Consider the following 21,940-nt stretch of genomic DNA (forward strand, 5'->3'; position numbering starts at 1 on the left):
TGTATAGCGTAACGATAAATCTTTGCCACCTTGACTCAAAGAATACTTGAGTCTGTGAATTCATTCCAGATGACCCCATCCTATACTCTGGTCCTCAGACCCCTTTTGGGTCTCAGTCTCTCACACTGCAACAGTACCAGGCAACGTGGAATTCTAAAGCATTCTTCAGTCAAACTGGCCTAAGGGAACAAATGTAGTTCCCAAGGTCCTAAGGATATGTGCATTTGCCTATAGAATATTCTTCTCTGACAGCTATTATGGAAGATTACAAAATGTAACCCAGATCCCCTACAAAGTGATTTGGGCTACTTGACTCAAGGAAGCTATAAAACCAACATCTTTCAGGGCCCATTAAAAAAGTTTTCTTTAACGCCTTTTATTTTTACATCATAGCCATTTGTGGATATGACAATATACCTCCCTCTTCTCCCCCCCCCCACAACACATATTAAACCCTTCCTTGTAACAACAAAAGAAAAAAAAACAACAGTTAAGGAAACACACTTGATATACTGGCCTCTGATAAGAGATAAAGCATGGCATTCCCAATTTCTCTACTGAGACGAAAGTGATATATAACATAATCTATTCTCTGGGATCATTATTAGTTTTACAGTTGTTTAGAGTCAGGTTTTCTTTTAGTGATTGTTGTCCCTACATTGCATCATTTTGTATGTGGTACATTTGCTTCTGAATATTTCATTTTGCATAAGTTCATAAAATCTTCTTTTTTTCTGAATTCCTTATATTCGTCTTTTCTTTTTAGCCATTCTTCAATTGATCAGCATCCTTTTTGTTTCCAGTCTACAAAAAAAGTGCTGTTATGACCATTTTGGCACATTTTATATCTTTATTTATGACTTTGCCCTCTTTGGGAAAAAGTAGTACTAGTTGAATCCCTGGATCAAAGTGTATGAACAGCTTAGTCACTTTACTGGAAAATTCCAAATGGTTATCTTAAATGGTTAGACCAATTGAAGATTCCAATAATAATGCATCTCTTTTTCCATACTCTTTCCAATGCTATCTGTTGTCTTTCTCTTTTTGTCAAATTTGGCAATTTCTAGTGTTTGTGGTGAAAGCACAGAGTTGTTTCAATTTTAAATTTTGTAACTACTAGTAATTTGGAGTATGATTTTATATGGCCATTCACAGTTTACAAGTTTTCCTTTGAAAACTGTTCATATCCTTTCACCTGTCAGAATGATTCAGGATTGCATGTATGTGTGTGTGTGTGTGTGTGTGTGTGTGTGCACACGCATGTGTGTATCTTAACTATTAATTTTTGTCAGTAATATTTGATGCAAATATTTTCCCAATCAAGTTTTTTCTTCTTGTTTTATCTTGATTAATTCATTCAATGTGAATGATATTTTCATTTTGAGTGACTAAAATTATCTATTTTATCCTTTGTGAGTGCCTGTATCACCTGTTTGTTAAGAATTCTTTCTTTCACCAGAGTTGTAAGAAGTATTGCCTTCTATTCTCAGGTCACATAACCATTTGGAAATTACTGTGATTTGTTGTGTGGCTTATTTTATGCCAAGTAAATTCAAAGGTTGAAAACCAACATCCAAATCAACCAACTAACATGGGGTTTCGAATCTATACGTATTAGTGACCATGATGTTGGCAGTAACAAGATAAGACTTAACCTGTAGATGCTCCAATTGCTCCAATAAGTATTGCTGGGAGGGCCATCAGTAGGCACCCAAAAGCTGCCAGAAAGGATAGAACTTGAGCATAGGTTGCTGAAGATGATGATAGAACTCTTTGAAAATAAGCTTGCCATGGAATTCCTCCCATCATCTGCAAATAAATCAAATATTTCTCTTATGTCTGAGTCTGAAAACACTGCCAGAAATGACAGCTACAATATGCTTCCTGATAATCCAATTATGGCTCTATTTCCAAAGTATGACTATTGTACTATAGTTAGCGAATAGGAAATTCTTATCTCATGTATGGTGAGTTGCCAGAAATAGGGTACAGATTTTGATTCTTGTTAAAATCAGGATGACAAAAGTTCACATACATAAATATAATTCGATTTTGTAGAAATCTTTCTAGATCATAAACCACCCAATATATGATTTATAAGTTCACTGTTGATTAGACTAGAGCATGTCTCTATCTTAGCAAGGGGCCAAGAATGCCTGCCTAAATGAAAGACACTAATTGAAAATATGGTTAATGGAAGAGAAGCTGTAACCTTGGACATTGTACAATATCTATCATCAAGAAGTTTGTTAATAATACAAATTTTAGATAATTGATAAAGAACTTGAAAATCAAAATGTATCAGTTCCCAGTGTTGCTACTGGGAAAGTGTACTGCTGGCTAGCTGGCAAAGTACTCTAGTGCAGGATAGGTTTATTCCAGAGGAAAGATATGTATATCAATCAAATACAGTTTGATGATGGCATGTATGTTCTGAAATTTGTGGTTTCATCAATGTGGAGAATTCCTGGTGCAGAAACACTCTTTACCAATGAGAATGGCAATTTTTTGTAACTTATACTAGTGGTTAGTATCTGCGACACTGAAAGATTAAATAATATAACCATGGTTACAAAGCTGGTGCAAGTCTGAGGCAGTACTTGAATGGAGTTCTTCCTTACTCCAAAACTGGCCCTCTACCTATGATACTACACTGGCTTTTTTGAAGACCTTATATTTAAAAATAGTTCTATTCTTTTTATTCAGACAATATTACTTTTTCTTTCTCTCTGTCTTTCTCTCTGTGTGTCTCTCTCCATAGTTGTCATATATACATTGTTGTGAGTGTGTGTATGTGTGTGTAAATATATGGATATATGTACACACATATGTGTGTATATATATACATATGTATATATATACACACACACACGTGTGTATAGCTTTGTCTACTGTCTCCCCCATTAGACTGTGAGTTTCTTGAGGATAGAGACTTTTTTTTGGTCTTTCTTTTTATCCCCAGTGCATAAACCAGTAGGTTTATGCACATATAGTAGGTACTTAAAAATTGCTTGTTGACAACTGATTGTACCAGCTTCTCCCTCTCCTTGTTGCTGTGATGTACTGATCTCCACATCATTTTCACATTTTCAATGTTTATATATACATATACATATATGCACACGTATGTATGCATGGGTGTATATGTGTGTATGGTGTATATATATATATATACACACACACACACATATCTCCTGATTCATGTTCTTTCTTTATCATTCATCTCTTGCCACCTTCAGGAATTCCAAAGTTCATTGTGATGACCTCTCTAGCTTCCTTAACTCCAGCTACCTCTTTTTCCACCATACATCAGCTACATTTCACTCAAATTATATTATATCATTTCTCAGATTTGCATTACCTCCAAGATCCAGAACTCTAAAATTATACTCTTCACAACCTCCTTTTCTTCTATTTCTCTCATAGGTACTATAGTCAATTTTTCATCTTTATTGTGTCTTTTCATCCCTTGAGTCATTCTATTTCTCCAAGTTCATCTCCCTCAATCTGACTTTGCTTTCCTTTATACCCAGCCTTGTCCCTATGGTTTGCCATTTCTCTGTTTCACTAGATACTCTAGAATTTCTAGATTCCCTGACTTGATGTAGTCCTTCATCTGTGAATTCTTATTCCTTAGTAACTCTGCCATCTAATTTCTCCTTTCCTACTTAATGTCTGCTAAACATCACTGAAAAAAATATAATTTTTTTTTTCTGATTGTGTTCAATATGAATTCATGGTATCTAACTTCTGCTGGGATCTTGCAAATGTATGTAAATCTTTCAGTCCTACCTTTATTGATAGCTCATTTCACTATCTGCAGAGAGGCTGTTCCAGATCTTTTATTCTTTACTCTTCCAACCAAACCCATCAACAAACTCCACACTTACATCAGTTGGTTTTGTCCTCTACTTTACTGAGAATTAAATCACAAGAATTTTAAAGTTGCTAGGGAGCTCAGCTCCCCATTCCATAGATAAAAGAAATCCCCACTCTAGCAGAGTTGACAAATGATCAGCTGGCCTCTGCTTGAAGACCTTCAAGACCCATCATCTCTTAAGTTAGGTACTTCACTTTTGAATGGCTTCCATTGTTAGGCAGTGTTTCTCCCTCTTCAACCCCCACTCCAACTTCTAGCTTAAACCTGATTTTTTGAAATTTCCATCCATTCATCCTAACTTGGCTTTCTGGGGTCAAACAGAATAAATTTAACCTTCATTTTACATGACAGCCCTTCAAGTATTTAAAGACAACTATTTCCCCACCTTCATCTTCTTTTGTCCAGGCGAACAGGTCCAATTCCTTTAAGAAAACTGAATATAATATGTGACCTTTTTTAGTCTCCACTTTATATCATCCAGACTCCTTAGTAGCTCAATATACTTCCATTTTTTCACAAAAAAGACTTTCCTACTTCTTCCTTGATATATAACTCTTTCTCAAGTTTTCTCCTGCTTTCTATGACACTTTACTTCAACAGAAATCACCCCACTCTCCTGCATCTTCAATCTTTTCTTCTGCTTTGGGTCCCTCCTACCAACTTTTACAGAATTATAGAATATCAAAGTTAGAAGGAATCTCAGAGTACATCTAGTCCAACTTGAACATGAACAAGAATCCTTCACTACTCCCTATCCTCTCTTAAAATTTTCTTCCCCTCATGCCAGAGTATTTTTAAAAATGTATTGATGTAGTCATGTGCTCTTCTGCTAAAAAATCTTCAGTCGCTCCTTATTGCTTTTTAAGTAAATTTTCAGCTCCTTTACCTGGTATTTAAGACCTAGTGCCACTCTACCTTTCTACTTATCTCATATTATTCCCATCCATGTCCTTTATGCTCAAGACAAACTGTAAAATTCTCTTGACCTTTTAAAACATATTTTACTGTCACACCTGTCTAAAGACAGTTTCCTATGCCTGAAATGTCTCCTCCCCTGATAAGCAACATCATTTTTTTTTACAAACTTTGAAATTGTTTAAAAGTTGTCTTTATGTTTTTGTCCATCAAGGAATTTTGTATAATCCTAATACATGTATACGAGGCACCTTGTTAAAGGAAAGCTTTTAAAACTATGGCATGCTCATTGGAATTAAATGCTTTTTTGTAAGGAAAAATAATAAACTAATATTTTATTCTCCTAAACCTCTCAGAACCATGATTCCATTTCAGACATCTCTGACATAATTTCCTTTTAGAATTTTGGACAGGATGTCAACATAAACTTCATTAAAAATTGTAGTAGCCACTAGAACTCAAAAGAATTTTAGGTCAATGTGGTAATATTAAATCTAATCATACTAAGCATTAAAAATAAAGAGTTCTTACTAAAAGGAATACTTTTAAGGTGATCACATTGTTGGCAAAATTAATTTTTTATTTTGTTTTCTAAAATAAAGTTTCTTTTATAAACAAAGAAACAACATGTAGTAAATGTTTTTTTGAAAATATGCCCCTTTGTTTCTCAGATAGGCAGAACCCTAGGTTGGCAGGTTGGTTTTCTTTTTTCCTTAATTATTCCCGCTCCTTTTACTTCCCAAATACCTAGTTTCCTTACTCTGTTCCCAGGGTTTCTCATTGTGGAAACCATTTCTTAAAAGCATTCTTGACAATTTCTCCTTCTACCAGACTGCCCACTCCTTCAACTATTACTTGTTTTAAGTTCCATCCTTTGAAGACATTGTTAATTGGCTCACTCTCTACTCTGATAAGTAAATTTTATAAGTTGTTAAAGTTTTAATCCAACATTTATATATTAGTGTTGCTTCTTGTGTTTTAACTCAAAAAGGCTTTGTGAGATTTTCTGGTACTGTAATAGGCTGATGGGAAAAAATAATGGCAGGGTGCCTTATAGTGCCTTTTAAATTATAATGTGTAAACAGCTGCCTATTTCACCTATGCATAAGAACAGCCCAGTCTCAGAGCCAAAGTTATTACCCTTGCCTGTGACCTTGTTTTCTAACTTTAGCATCAGTCAACTCCATCAACAAGTCAAGATTTGTTTTTCATTATTGTCACCATGCTGCCACATACATTTGATGCTTCATTGAAAATGAAAGGACTCCCAGGGTTTACTTGGCCCATCTTACAGAATGTGACAGAATGTAGGCTTTCCTGGCCCACCTGACACCTAGTTTAGTTAGAGACTTTTAGTCAGTTATTGAGTGTGTTAAAATATGAAGATTTACTCCATGGAAAACCAGATGTTTTATTTGTAAGATATCACTTACCAGTAAAAGAAAATTATCAATCCAAGTATAGATTTCATTTGATTTAAGAGATCCCAACCAAGGGTCCTGGAAAAGTTTATGCACAGCAGTGAACCCAATGTCTGCAACGGCATTATGTGACATCGCAAAAGGTACACTGATCCACTGTAACAAAAAAAAAAATTAACATTATGACATTACGTTCAGATTTTAATAGTTCAAGGCACAGCCAAGGTGGTGGAATAGAAGCAGCAACTCAGCTGAACTCTTCCAACATTCCCCTCCAAACAACTTTAAAATAACGTATCCAATTGAATTCTGGAGTGGCAAAGCCAACAAAAGGTTGGGGTAACATTTTTTTTCCAGCCCAAAAAATAACTTAGGTGGTCAGAAGAAGAAGTCTATTACACTGGAGTGGGACAAGCAGCAGCCAGGACCAGTGGCAGGCTTTGGTGATTGAAACAGCAGTAGTAGTAGCTTCAGGAGCTCTCCTTCCAGAAATAATAAGGGGGTTGGACAATTGGTCAGAAAGAGATTATAGGGGACCCTGAACTGGCACTGGGTGCAAGACCTTGTTGTATTGCCCCCCCCCCCACACACACTTGTGGGTTGTAGTTCCAGGGTGTAGAGGAGAATTAGTACTTCTCGCCACATAGAAGCAAGGCCCTTCCTGAGTAAAGATCAGAGCAGAGATTTGGAAAGCAGTGACCACACCTCTCCCCAGATCAAACCACCATGAAAGTACTGAAAACTCACAGACCCCCAGATGAGTTCTGAAAAAATCAGCACAACAAAACCTGAAGCTTGGGATAGTGTCATATCACCCTCCCACCCCTGGCAACAGAGCCCAACTTTAACATAAAGTTAAAAGTCAAGAGATAGGCCAGAAAAATGAGCGAACAACAACAAAAAGAACCTGATCACAAAAATCTTCTATGGTGACAGAGAAGATTAAGACACAATTTACAAGAAGATAACAATGTGAACACAGCTACAAGTAAAGCATCAAAAAAACAGTTCAAATTAAACACAAACCCAACAAAAATTCCTAGAAGAGCCAAAGAAAGAAATGAGTGTTAGAGGAAAAAATGGGAAAAGAAATGAAAGTGATGCAAGAAAATTACGAAATGAGATGTCTTTTCATAACAACTTGGTATAAGAGAGATAAAAGAATAAAGAAAATAACACCTTAAAAACCAGAACTGGCCAAATGGTAAAAAAAGACAAAAGAAGAAAAGAACTCCTTAAAATTCAGAATTGACCAAATGGGAAAGAAAAGGCATAAAAACTCACTGAAAAAAATAATTTCTTAAAAATTAGAATTAGAGAAGTGGAAGCCAATGAATTCATGAGATATCAAGAAACAATATAACAAAGTCAAAAGAATGAAAAAATAGAAGAAAATGTGAAATATCTCCTTGGAAAAACAACTGATCTGGAAATTAGATTTAGGTGAGAAAATTTAAGAATTGCCTTTTAAAACTACCCGGAAAGCCACAATAAAAATTAAAAAAAAAAGCCTGGACATCATAAGTAAAGAAATTACCAAGGAAAGCTGCCCTGATATTCTAGAACTAGGAGGTAAAACAGAAATGGAAAGAATCCACTGGTTACCTCCTGAAAGAGAGCCTGTAAATGGAAACTCCCAGTAATATTATAGCGAAATTCAGAACTCCCAGGTCAAGAAAAAAAATCACAAACCGCCATTAAGAAACCATTCAGATACCATGAAGCTCAGGATCACACACTATTTAGCAGCTTTCATGTTAAAATGAATGGAAGGCTTGGAATATGATATTCTGGAAGGCAGAGGAGTTAGGATTACAATTAAGAATTATTTACCTGGGAAATCTCAGTTATAATTCTTCAGGGAGAAAAATGGATATTCTTGATGAAAAGACCAGAGATGAACAGAACATTTTACATTCAAACACAAGATTCAAAAGAAACATAAATAGAGAAATATGAAAGAGAAATCATAAGGGGATTAATAAGGTTAAAATGTTTACATTTTCACATGGGAAGATGATACATGCAATTCCTAATAACTTTTTCATTATTAGGGCAGTGAGGAGTCAACATAGAGGACACAAGTGTGAATCAATTATGTTGGTAAGATCTCAAAAAAAAAAGAAAGTTTGAGAAAGAGGGATGATGTGGGAAAAGTGGGAAGAGAGAGGAAAAAAGGGGGAAAGTATCTTAAATAAGAGAGGCATACAAGGAAGAGATTTTACAGTAGAGTGGAAGATGAGGGAATGGTGTCTTGAATCTCACTCTCACTGGAATTGGTTTAAAGAGAGAAGAAAATATGTACATACACACATAAAGACTCAGTTGAAGGGGATAAGAGAAGGGAGGGGGAAATAAAGGGGAGAGTAGATTAAGAGAGGCAATAGTTAGAAGCAAAATAGACTTTTGAGGAGGGATAGGGTAAAAAGAGAGAGAAAAGCAAATTTTAATAGTTCAAAACAATTCAAAAGTTAAGACAATAAAAAATTTAAAAGCAAATTCAACTATTGATTCTAAGTGAAACCTGACTACCTCAGAGAAGATCTTGTTCTTATCCAGTTACCTTATTCAGTATTAGTTAATCCTTTACCTATCCCCCATCTCTTCCGACACTTGGGTAAGGTAAAGATGTGAGCATACTCCCTGCCTCTCAATGATGCTTCCTGACCATTGTTTTGTTGCCATAACTAACAACCTCTCCACTTTTGATATTCATGGAGGTAGATGGGAAATTAGTGAGCATGGTGAAGGAAAGGCCTAACTATTATTGTACTCTTATCTTACCTGTCAAAAATATTGACAGATAATTGGGGTGGAAGGAAGATTACAAAAACGACTAATGTTCAGCTTGTAAGAAGATGGTAAGGAACATAGGATCATATTATCATAGTTTTATTGATAGAAGGAACTTCAAAGGCCATCTTGTCCAATACTGTCATTTCTTAGTTAAAGAAACTGAGGTTCAGGAAAGTGAAGTAACCTTGGGATGTAGCTATTCTCAGTGAATTTATCCCTGAGGTCCCTTCTGGTCTAAACCTTTACCTTTATGATCCTAGGTAATCAGTCCTTAAAAAATACATGCCTGGCTAATGGAATAGCTAATCAATATTAAGGATTAATGAGAAATTCTGGGGAATAAAAAAATTATTTTAGATCTAGAGAATGGAAAATGACTTGAGTTTCACCCAAAGGAAGAAAGTGGAGTCTTCAAACTATAGACAAGGCAATTTGTTCCTAGCAAAATTACAGAATATTATTATTGATAAACATTTAGAAAGGTAAATACTATTCACTAACAGCTAGCATCATCAAGAACTCATCAAGAACTGGACATGCCAGACTAACTTCATTTTCTTTCTTTTTGACAAGGGTTCTATATCAATAGATCACAAGAATTTTGTAAAGAGAGAATACACAGACATCAGCAAAATGTTTGAGAGTCCTGTGCATTACTCATATATTATTTGTAGATATGTGATCAATATGTACATACAGGTGGATTTGAAACTGGTTGAAACTCACTACATTCAAAGAACAGTCATTAATTAAGTAATATTAACCTTGAAAGAAGTTTCTAATGGAGTCTTTGGCCATGTGATACTAAACATTTTTATCTTTGATTTGGAAGAAGAGGACATAAACCTGGGAGTGCTAGCTAGCACACTAGACGCCAGTTATGTTCCAAAAAGGTCTCAACAATGAAGTGGAAAGGACCAAATGCTTCTCTTTTCCTTTCTTTCTTTAATTTCTGCAATTACAAATACCAAATAAAATGATCACTTTCATATACATTGTAGAACGTAAGGAGAGGATTGTACATGAAGCTATGAATCACTGTTATGCAGAGTTTACTTTTCTTTGAAAGTAGGTATTGAATTCAATATGCAACATTCAATGCTGCCCTGCTTCTCTCTGATTTCTTTTCATCTTCTTACTGTTCTCTTCTCATTTTGGGGGGGGTATTCCTGCATTCTCTCTCCCTCCTATTTCCCAATCCAAATTGAAAGAAAAAATCCAAAATGCTCATAATAAACATGCATCATAACTGAAAAAAAATTTCCACTTTGTCCATGTCCCAAAACTTATGTCTCATTCTATATCTTGAGGTTCTGTCAGGGAGTGGGTCACATGTGCTTTATCGCTGGTATTTTGGAATCATTATTGATTGTTATATTGATGAGACTTTTTAAGTCTTTCAAAGTTGCTTTTCTTGACATAGTTGTTGTTATTGTGCAAATCATTCTGGTTTTTATCACTTCAGTCTGCATCATTTCATATATGCCTTCCAGAGTTTTTATGAAATTGTCTGTTTCATTATTTTATGGCACAATAATATTTCATTTTATATATATATATATATATATATATAATTTATTCATTCATTTCCCAATTGATGGGCACCTTCTTAATTTCTAGGTCTTTTCCATTACAAAAAGGTCTTCAACAAATGGTTTTGTACATAAAGATCTTTTCTCTTTCTCTTTGAGCTCTTTAAAGTATGGGATCAGTAGTGGTTTACTAGGCCAAAGTATGTACAATTTAGATAGTTTTTGGACATGGTTCCAAATTATCTTCCAGCAAGCTGGACCAATTCACAAATCCTTTAACAAGGCATTAATGTTCAAAAGTCCAAATGCAAACAGGAGGAAAAGAAAACTTGATTAACTGTATAAATACCAGATGAGGAAGTCAAGACTAGACAAGAGTTTGTGTGGAAATAAAAAGATCAGAGTTCAGTGGACTACATATCAATTATGAGTCAAAAATATGGAATGAAAGCTAAAAATGTTAATATTAGACAATATCAATAGATATGTAATCTCTTGGTAGGTGGAGATGATAATCTCACTCTACTATGGTCAGGTACCATCTGGAATATTGTGTTCATTAATGAGCACCATATTATAGGAAGGACACTGACAAACTGAAGACTGGGCAGGAGAATAGAGTGAGCAGCTTGGTGAGCAGCTTGGTGAGCATATTGCAGGTCTTTCCATAAGGGTCTCAACCAAAGAACTGATTGCAATAACAAGAAATACATAACATGGAGAAGAGATGCAGTGGTCATGGTAGTTATCTTCAAGTATTTCAAATGCTTAGGAGATACATTAGACTTCTGCATAGTTTCAGAATGAAGATCTAGGAGCAATGGATAGAGTTGCAAAGAGGCAGATTTTAATACAAAAAAGGAAAAGCTTCTTAAAAATTAGAGCTGTTCAAATTTTGGATGGACTATTTGAGGAGGTAGATGTTTCTTCTTAGGCTATTCTAATCCATAAACAAACTCTCATTAGATCTTACTATTACCATTAATTAAAATCTTATCTCTTTCTTAACTTTCTAAGCCAAATTCCTTGAAACAGTTGTCTACATTCATTGTCTCTACTTCATCACTTTTCTTCTTAACCTTAAACGTAATCTGGTTTCTGACCTTATCCTTTAAACTGAAACTGTTGTCTCCAAAGTTACCAATGAACACTTCATTTCCATGACTTCATCCTCAACTTTTTTGACTTCGGTGCAACATTTGACATTAATGACTGTCATTTCTTTTAGGATACTCTGTCCTCTCAAGGTTTTTGTGATCCATTCTTCTGGGTTCCTTCTTAGCAGTCTGATTACTCTTTCACAGCCTCCTTTGGTGGCACATACACTATGTAATATGTAATAATTGTAGTATCTCCTAAAGCTCTGTCATAGGACCCCTTACTTTTTCTCTTTACGCTCTCTCGCTTGGTAACCTTATTAACTCCTATGGAGCTCTGTATGTAGATAACTTCCATGTCTCTGTTTCTAACCCCAGTCCTAATCCTGCCCTCCAATCCCATATCCTTAAATGTCTTTTTGACATATAAACTACATGTTCTGTAGGCATTTCAGACTCAATATATCTAAAATAAAATTTGTTACCTTTTCTCCAAAACTTCGACCTCTTCTGAATTTCCTTACTACTATCAAGGGTACCAAGTCCTCCCTGGCACCTTGGTTGGCAATCTCAATGTCATTCTTGTCTCCTCATTCTTACTCCAAATGTTCAATCATTTGCTAAATCTTCTATCTCCATATCATCTTTCACATATGTCCTCTTCTTTTCATTTGCACAGCTGTCATCTTAATTCAGGCTCTCACCACCTCTTACCTGGACTATTACGATACCTTTCTATTTGTTCTCTCTATCTTGACTCTCTCCTTATTCCACTACATCCTCTACACAGCCACCAAAGTCATTCTTATCAAGTGGAAGTCTAATTGTCAACCAGCTACTCAGTAAACTCTAGCAGCTCCCTATTACTTCTAGGAACAAAAACAAATTCCTTTATTTGGTATTTAAAATGTTTTACAAACTAGCCCTTTCCTAACTTTCAAGTCTCCTTATTACTTCCTTCTATACACCATGATTCAGCCATATTACCTTTTTTTATTCTGCACACACACGTGTATATACAGACATAAACACACATATTTATTTCCCATCTCCATACCTTTGCACTGACTCTGTCCATCTCTATCTCTGAATATCCTTAGTTTATTTGAAGGCTCAGCTCAAGCACTGCAAGCTACCTGAAGCCTTTCCTGATCTCTTCAGATACTTGTGCCCTCCCTCCTAAAATTCCCTTGTATTCATTTTGTATACATGCATATATCTCTCCCCTATTAAAATATAAGCACCTTGAGGGGTAGACCTGTTTTACTTTTGTGTTTGTATCTCTAATTCCTTAAAAAGGGCTTAATAAATGATTATTAAAAGACCGATTTTTCTCTCACTTGAGGTCTTCTTGCATAGGATGGATTAACTTAATTGATTAACAAAGCTTTCAGGAGATTCCTCTTCAGATAGAAGTTGGGTTAAATGCTGACTTAGGTACTTTATAACTCTGAGATTTTTTTTATTATGATGCTATTTTATGACTGAACACTCTCTCCATCTTTGTCACAGCCATCTATTGACCCTTTTTCCTTCCTCAATAACTTGATCACTTTGTTGAGTCTTTTCTCTCTGGTAGTTATCTTCCATGACTTCCATATTCATGTCAAAGGCTTTTCTAATAATGTTTTCACATTTCTTCAATTCCATCAATGTCAATATCTGTTCCAGATCAGTCATCCACAAACATGGCCACACTGTAGGTCTTTAATGTTACTACATCTCTGAGGTCTTCAATCAAAATTATTGTTTCTATTCATAATCTCCTAGCTTTCCACTTTTCTTGTTTCTCCACTACTCCTTATGTAATATGGCTATAGCCTGAGAAGAAGGAAATATAAATTTAATAATTGAGCAATCTCTAAAGTAGGAGACTATTGAATTTGGGAAGATGACTGTCTTGCTATAATTGTATAGTGACTTCACTGAGGGAGTCAATTATTTGCAGATTAGCTAATTAGCATTTTCTAGCATTTTACTTTCATATATACAATTTGATTGCAGTACCCTGTGTCATTTGAATGGTATTTTCTAATATTTGAATTCAGATTTCTTTGTCCTACCATTTTTATGATATCACATGGCTACGTGTTCTAAGCTCCTATGTTCTTACAAACATTGCCAGTCATCCATTATCTGTACCAAGCTAGACATATAGCATTACCAAGCAAAGTCCATTTCAGACATCCTCTGGGAAGATAAATTAATTTTTAACTCTGCATTTTCTTCTTTGTGGTTTGAGAGTTCATTCTAGTAGTGGGTGAAAGCCTTAATTTTTCAAGAGACTTTATTTGTTGTTGCCATTAAAAACATAAATAAAAGAGAACTTGAATAATTTAAAGCTTCTCATGGCCAATATAAAACCCTGTTGAACAAAAATCTCAATAATAAAAATAAAATCTATAGTGATGGAAGAGAGGACATCATAGAACTTAGTAATTCCTATGTGTAATAATTAAAGGATAACAATAAATGAATAAGTCCATACCTAAGCTCCAAGATTGATTTTAGTCATTAATTTCAACATTCTTCCATCAAGCCTAAAATACCTAGAGTCAGACTAATTTAAATTTCAGTTCCTTTCCTTTTTCCTTCTAAATACCTGGTTTGAGCACTAGAGCACTATGAAAAGCTTAGAAGATGATGAAGAAAAAAGGAAAAAGATGTGAAACAGTAGAAAGAGGACCCAGGTTCAAATTTTGCCTTTGATACTCTCTATGTGATCTTGAGAAACTCACTTAATCTCCTTGGACCTCAGTTTCCTCATTTGTAAAGGGAAAGGATTGGCCTCTGAGGTCCCTTCCAGCTCTAGCTCTATCGTCATATGAGAAGAAAGGACCCTGAATAAGATTCACAGAGAACTACACCTGGGAAGATATGGGCAACAATCACACAGAAGTAGATGTGAATTGATGGGTTGTGAATTTTACACCTGGTGGGATAATTCATGTTGTTGGGATCACATATCCAAAGTAGTGACATGTACTAGGGGAAATTGCTGAACTTAGGGTCTGACCTCTTACTGTGGTATTTGAGTCTACTTATTTGTTTATTTATTCCTGGTGCCCTCATGGCACCTACCTGTGAACTGTTATTAAAACCATAATCATAGCATTTAATTTTAATACTCTAAAGTAATTTGAAAGTAATTAGCAGAAAATTTCAATGACAGAAAAACATATCTGCCTATAGACCTGGTCTACTTGTATTAAAAATAATAACAAATGGCATTCAAAAGCATTAATGAATCTTATTTATACTCCTCAGAGAGGTAAGTCTTATATTTATAGTTAGAGATACAAGTAAAAGAGAAGAATATAACCATGTGTTCACATGATATAGTTTTTCTTTCCTAAGCAACTCACATATAACGAATCATGCACTCATTCCCACAATGGTTTTAAGATGTCACCTGAAATAATGCACCATGGATTTAGAGTACTTACTTAAGAAAACCAAACAAGTTAGCAGGAGATTATTTCTCTTAAATTTTGATGATAGTAACTATCTCCCAAGATCAAAGAATGTTTCACACCTAAGGGTGGATCAAGGAAAGATAATCTCTCCAACTTGATATTACACAATTGAAAAGCATTAGAATTCTGAAAAGCCTAAGAAATTCTTGGGTATCAAATTAAGTTCACACCTTTGTTTCAATTTTGTTTTGTAAAATGACTACTTCATGGTTAAAGAAAGTAGGAATATTAACTACTGTGTTAATAACTATGTGCCAACATGATGGGAAATACATATCAACTGATTTTAGTTGACTTGTCATACAGTATCACTGTTTTAAAACTAGAAGAATAGTTGACCAAACTCACCAATCCCAAGAAGATGCAGAAGAGTTGGACGACATCAGTGTATGCAACTGAGTAGAGTCCACCCACCAGGGTATACAGAATTGCAATCAAGGCAGAAACAATAACTGAAATGTTTATATTGATATCAATAATCACACTGATGGTTGCACCTAAATGAAAAGAAAATACTATCATTGAAGTGTTATGAGTTGTACTTCTTTTCAAGATCATGAATGGTCAAAAGAGTTAAGCTTAAAGGACAATTAGATTTTATTTTCTGTGTAGTTTGATATGTGAGGTATTTTCATAGAACCTAAAAAAAAGAGTTTAGAGAATATCTAGTCATCTGGTCCAACTTCACATTACAGATGAGGGATTGAGGATCAAAAAAGGGAAGTAACTTGTCCAAAGTCACAGAAATAGTAAATAGGTAGAGCGAGAATTAGAATCCAGGGCTTCTGACTTTAAATTCAGTGTTCTTTCTAATTCATCATATTGGAGGAAAATTATTTTCTGCAAGTGATGGAGTTATATATCTATATCTGAATTGAGACTTGCTAACTATGTGAGCCTGGACAAATCACTTAGCCTGTCTGCCTCAGTTTCCTTGTCTGTAAGATGGGGATAATAATAGTGTCTGCTTCCTGGAGTTGCTACAAAGATAAAATGATTAACATATACAAAGTACTTTTGTAAATATTAAAGTGCTATATCAATGCTATTTATTATTATTATTATTACTGACATTTAAATAGAAGTACTCTTGGAACCATTAATAATGTTACTGTATTTTCCTTTCACATAATTTTAATGCATGTGTAACTATTTTAATTTGGGTTGTCTAGTTAGTAATTGTGTTCAACATACCTTGAAGCCAGATAAAAAAATACTGCTTGTTGCTCTCAGTAGTCTTTAAAATAAGAATCTAGACTAGTTTTAGAAATCAATTATACTTTTCTCTACCTTTATGACATCTAGCAGTTACAAATATTTTGGAAATTATGTCTCCTAGGGATTTGCATTTTATATGACTAAACAGCAATATTGTTAATATTAACGTGCAAAAGAGATATTTTGCACTTTTATGTGGTATGCAATTACTCTTTTAAAATTACCTCTTATTATGTAATTAACACCTAAATATTCACACCAAGGACATACATAACTGAAATGAATAGATGATTCAAAAAACTCTTGTTTGGTCCTGTAAACATGTTAATTTTTAAGAATTTATTTTCCTCTCTGATTTTGCGTGTACATATGGAGACAGCAAAGCTTTTTGCTGATCAAAACATAACACCAATGGTAGAGGTTTTACTAGTGTCAGGTATAAATAACAAAAGTACAAATGCCATCCATGTGGGCAGAATATAATGGCATTATTTTCTTCACTTATCTTTTATTCTAGTTCAAATTCATTTCCATATTAAGTGAGAGAAGATGTTAGAAATTTCTAACCTTAAGTCATATTTGTCAAGGACAAAATATGTAATTTCAACTTCGGACATGAGGTTTAAAAGAAAGATAAGCAGCGTGGCATACTCTACCCGCCTTTCATTACCTGGGTATAGTGGCTTGTATCCTCTGGTTAGGGCTAAAGAGATGGAAACCTGTATTTACTGGGGAGAGTATTCCTAGTCCAACCAACCTTCTAGACTAGAACTGAAATGATGAATAAGTTGCTATGAAAAAACAATAAGTCAGGGAGCAGCACTCAGTTACAATGATACCAATAGTATCACATGCCCAGTGGTAGAGTTAGGGATAAAGAAGGAGAAAGAAAAGGAGAAAGAAGAGAAAAAGGAAAAGGAGGAGGAGGAGGAGGAGAAGGAGAAGAGAAGACAGAGTTAATTTCAGAAACATAATATTCAATGGGAAAGACCAGAGACATTGCACCATATTCAGGTATAGGCCCAGCAGGAAACAGCTCCCACTGCTGGTTCAGATAGAGCAATATGATGGCATCACCAGAGTACATCAACACCCTACAGAGTGAGAAGTATGAATTGCCTTTCTAGGCATGTGCTCCAGCCACATGCTTTCCTTGTTTGTGATTCCCCATGAGTGCTCCCTGTGTATGTTTATTCTTCCCACTGATGTATTTGAAGGAAAATAAGACTCAAGTTTAGGAGTGTGAGATATACCATTGCTATTTTTTTTTAACTGTGGTGTTTCATTAAATACCTTTGTTTTGAACTGTCCTACAGCTGACTAGTAAATGTAAGCACATCTTCATTGGGGATTCATGGTAAAACAGACAAAAATTGTGCAGCAAGGGGAGGATCTGAGATCTGTCTCTCTCAGAGAAGGGGACTGCTGCTGTTGTTCAGTCATTGCAGTGGTATCTGACTCTTCGTGACCCCATTTGGGGTTTTCTTGGCAAAGATATTGGAGTGGTTTGCCATTTCCTTCTCCAGCTCATTTCACAAATGAGGAAACTGAGGCAAACAAGGTTAAGTGGCTTGCCCAGGGTTATCATACAGCTAGTAAGTGTCTGAGATCAGATTTGAACTCAGGCCTTCCTGACTCCAGGCCTGGCACTCTATCCACTGTGCCACCTAGCTGCCACTGCCACATAGTTGCCCCTGAAGGGAGATCTCAAACCAGTTAAATCATGGGTTCATCAGAGTATCAGGTTAAAGAGAATACCTCAACTGAAAGGAGGCTGGAAAATCCGAAAGAAGGCTAAATGACCAGGAAGAAATATTAACCTCAGTTTAAAAATTGGAAAAGAAATTAGTTGATTGATTTTTCTTATTTCTTCAGTTTGATAACATGCTTCAGGCTTTCACTGTGTTTTCTGACTGTTTTCTTCATTATATATTTTTGTTGCTTTATTCTCTATCTCCCTTACAATTGTTCAATTATTTTTCCAAGTTGATTCTATAGAATGACCAGTTCAGATCTAACCGTGACCTTTTGGAATTAATTCTATTTTGTTTTCCCTATATTTCAAGAAAGCCTACCTCTTCACCTTAATTATAAGATGACTTTATTATCCACAACTTGTCTTGAATGTCTCAATTCATAGGTGAATCTACCATGAGATCTCAGTTGGAATTGCAGTACCCCCATGGTTATACTTTTGTCTACATATCTAAAAAAAATACAGAGATGCTATAGAAGTCAGCCAGGTAAATCTTTAGAAGCAGTGGGGTTGTATAGTAAATAGAATGCTAGGTCTAGAGTCAGGATGATTGAAGTTCAAATCTAGCCTCAGACAGTTATTATCTATGTCACCCTGCCCTAAACTGCTAGCTCAATTTCCCACTAATAAAAATGAGGATAATAACAGCATCTTCTAGGTTGTTGTGAAGATAAAATGAAATAAAATTTATAAAGTGTTTTGCAAGCTTTGAAGTACTATATAAATGTTATTTACTGTCATTATTATTGGAAAAAACCTTGATAGAACAATTTCACTGATGGAGAGCTTTTCATTTTATGATCTTCTGCTGTGGGCATCAAGGTGAAAACTTCTATCTGTTTAGTATTTCTCGTACATGTAGTGGCAAATAGTAAATGGTTAATTGTGAGACAGTGAGATAACAATGATTCACTATTTCACTGGTATTTTGGTTCACTGAGCTATTTCTGAGTTTTTATTATCAACTGTATTATCTTATCATTCTTAGACATGTCACTATTGTATAGGCATCGTGTGAACATATTTTATAAAACAAAGTTGAGCTACTGCAGAAGTAGCTTAGCAAAGAGGAAAAAGAACTGGCCTTATGTTCAGAATGGGTAGATTCAAGTGTCAGCTCTGATATTTATCAGCTTCACAACTATGAAAAACAGACAATCTCTCTGAACCTCCATTTCCTCTTCTGTAAAATGAGTTGTTGTTCATCTTAATTTTTTTCTTTTTTTTCTTTTCCTTTTTTTTTTGGCAATTGGAATCAAGTGACTTGCCTAGGGTCACACAGCTAGTAAGTCATCCTTAATTTTTGAAGAGGACATTTCAGGGTGATGTCTTGACTAGTGCCTGAATTAGACCTAAGTGAGTCAGAGTTGTGCAAAGTTGTCTGCCTCACTCTCTCCTCCAGAGTCATCAAAGTCTAGTCACAAGACAAAAATCAGGATGACGGGCAATGACCCAGGGAGCAGTGGATGACCCTGCTGTCTTCGATGTCTGACCAAGCTGTAAGCATTTCATAGCACCTGCTTCAGCTATCTTCATGGCAACTGGGAAAAAAATTGTGCTCAGTAGAATAGGTAGTAGATTGGGGTAGACATCCCTCTAACTCACCTATAGGTGTGAGGCCTGTCAATTAGCCTCAACCTTGTTTAGCCCCTCTGATGGTTTTCCTGGGGTATGGCTGCTGCACATGCTACAGTTTCATGGAGCCACAAGTAAAAGTTGAGTGGCAGGTGGACACCAAAGATAGATGAATAGCCTTGAAAAATGGCTCAGCAAGCCCTCACACCAGACATGCTAGTCCTCCCTGGACATACCATATACCCTGCGATCTATATGTCTCTCTGGGTTATACTGAGGATAATATTTTGTAAAGTGCTACAGAAATGTGAATTATTAATACTAACTACTAAGCCATAACAATAATGTTATGTAAAGTCATAGCTTTCAATCAAGTTGATGCTTCGATGGCTCTTTAAGTTATAAATTAGGACTGGACCTGTGATTTTGTTGGTACTTTGAACTCCCAGGTGAGGAAACTGTTTCAGGTAGGCATCTAGAACCTAGATAGATTAAATGATTTGTGCAGGGTCAGTCATCCACTATCGGTAAAGGCAGGACTTGAATCCAGAGTATCTTGGCTTTGAAGCCAACTCTCTACTACTCCATGTGACTCTCTCCTTCAATTATTGAGAGATCAAATTGCTGAGATGTTGCAATAATCCCCGGACTATGGATATAGTGCTTTATATTTTTAAAATGTACTTTTAAAGCATTAGCTAATTAATCCTGCTGTCTCCCTTCCAAGGTCTTGCCAAATAAATTGATCTTCATTCAGCAAGAGTGAACATTGCGTATTTTCTCCAAGCTCTCCAGCCCACTCCTTCCTTCCCTGTCACCTCAGCAGGCAGTTTGTTCTGGAAACCTAAAGGGTTTCATGATTAAATCATGGTGAATAGGCTCCCTGTTGCTCTTGAGCTAATGAAGGCAGGGCAAGAAAGGAACTGCACTTTTGCATACAATTCCATTGCTAAGTGGGAGCAGTAGTGTTTGCTGAGCATCATTACCCGGCATAGGTAGGCAGCAGCAGTACCAGCCATCACAGCTTCTTAAGGTACCTTAGAGATTTGAGGCTCCTTTCTTTCCTTTTTTAAATTCTCTCTCTCTCTCTCTCTCTCTCTCTCTCTCTCTCTCTCTCTCTCTCTCTCTCTCTCCCTCTTTTTCTCCCCCTCTCTGTCTCTCTCTCTCTGTTTTTCTCTGACTCTCATTCTTTCCCTCTCTGCCTCTGTCTCTGTCTGTCTCTGATAACAGGTCTGGTATTTCTACAGCTTCCAGAAAACATGGTGTATATGGGGGTGGGGGTGAGGGGAGAGGTTCTGTGGCCCTTCCTGTTACTGTAAGAGAACAAAATCATAACCAACCTACTGGCCTGCTGCTTAATATTGGCCAATGTGGTGGTACCAAAGGCAAAAATCATAAATACATTTTCAAGGAGTGCTTTATATACCTCATCTCATTTGATCCTTCCAATAAACATGTGAGATAGGTCCTACATGTTATCATTTTTTTATTCCCGTTCTATAAATGGAAACATCAAACCCTCAAAGAAGTTCACTGGTCCATGATCACATAATTCACAAGTGTCAGAAGCAGGATTTGAATCCAGTTCTTTGTGATATCAAGCCCAATACTCAAAGCATTATGTTACACCACATTGACAAAAGACTCAATGTTTTATCCTTATATTTTTCTGCCTAGGAAAGTCTAAGTGGGATATATTGGACATGATGATTTCTCAGGTTACTTCTAGCCATAGATCTATGTACCTATTACTTCCATACCAGGCATATGTTGGAGTCAGCTCATTTTGAGCCATTTTGGCTGAGGAGAGTTGATTGTTAAATTTTCAGTGTGAGTATTTATACCTCTACAATCACAAAAAGCTACAAATCAGGACTTAATTTGTTGTTTTGTTGATTGTCTAGATTTAAGAAAATGATGAAGAAAGTATTAGTATGTCAAATTAAACTTAAAAAGTATATTTTTTTCCTGAGAGCCAGTTATTAAACATTTGTCTACAAGCACATTCCTGCTCCATACCCTCCTTGTAAGTATACAAAGCATTTATGAGCATCAGCAAATTAAAAGTATTAGAATGAGTCTTTGAAGAAAGATTTCAAAGGCTCTCATGGTATTGTGAAAAAACAAAACAAAACAAAACAAAACAAAACAAAACAACTTTGGCTTTGGAGTAAGAAAACCTTATTACCTCATGCCTAGGCTTTTTCAAAATCCTGATGATTGGTCTCCTTTCTTGCTTTAAGTTTCTCCCTACTGCAGTTCATCCTATACTTC

At 35.6% G+C, this 21,940-nt stretch overlaps 1 protein-coding gene across 1 annotated transcript in view; it reads right to left on the reverse strand.

Annotated features, from left to right (window-relative positions):
* The window catches only part of LOC114046100 (high affinity choline transporter 1), a 38,345-nt gene that overhangs the window by 4,868 nt on the left and 11,537 nt on the right, over nt 1-21,940 (reverse strand). Inside the window, exons 4-6 of the mRNA XM_027866353.1 lie at nt 15,466-15,614; nt 6,229-6,372; nt 1,656-1,809 (exon numbers count right to left, since the gene is read on the reverse strand). Of these exons, the coding sequence (XP_027722154.1) occupies nt 1,656-1,809; nt 6,229-6,372; nt 15,466-15,614 (447 nt within the window). The remainder of the gene's footprint in view (nt 1-1,655; nt 1,810-6,228; nt 6,373-15,465; nt 15,615-21,940) is intronic.

This window comes from Vombatus ursinus, unplaced genomic scaffold (genome assembly GCF_900497805.2).
Source record: "Vombatus ursinus unplaced genomic scaffold, bare-nosed wombat genome assembly UNPS02014781.1, whole genome shotgun sequence".
Lineage (NCBI taxonomy): Eukaryota > Metazoa > Chordata > Mammalia > Diprotodontia > Vombatidae > Vombatus > Vombatus ursinus.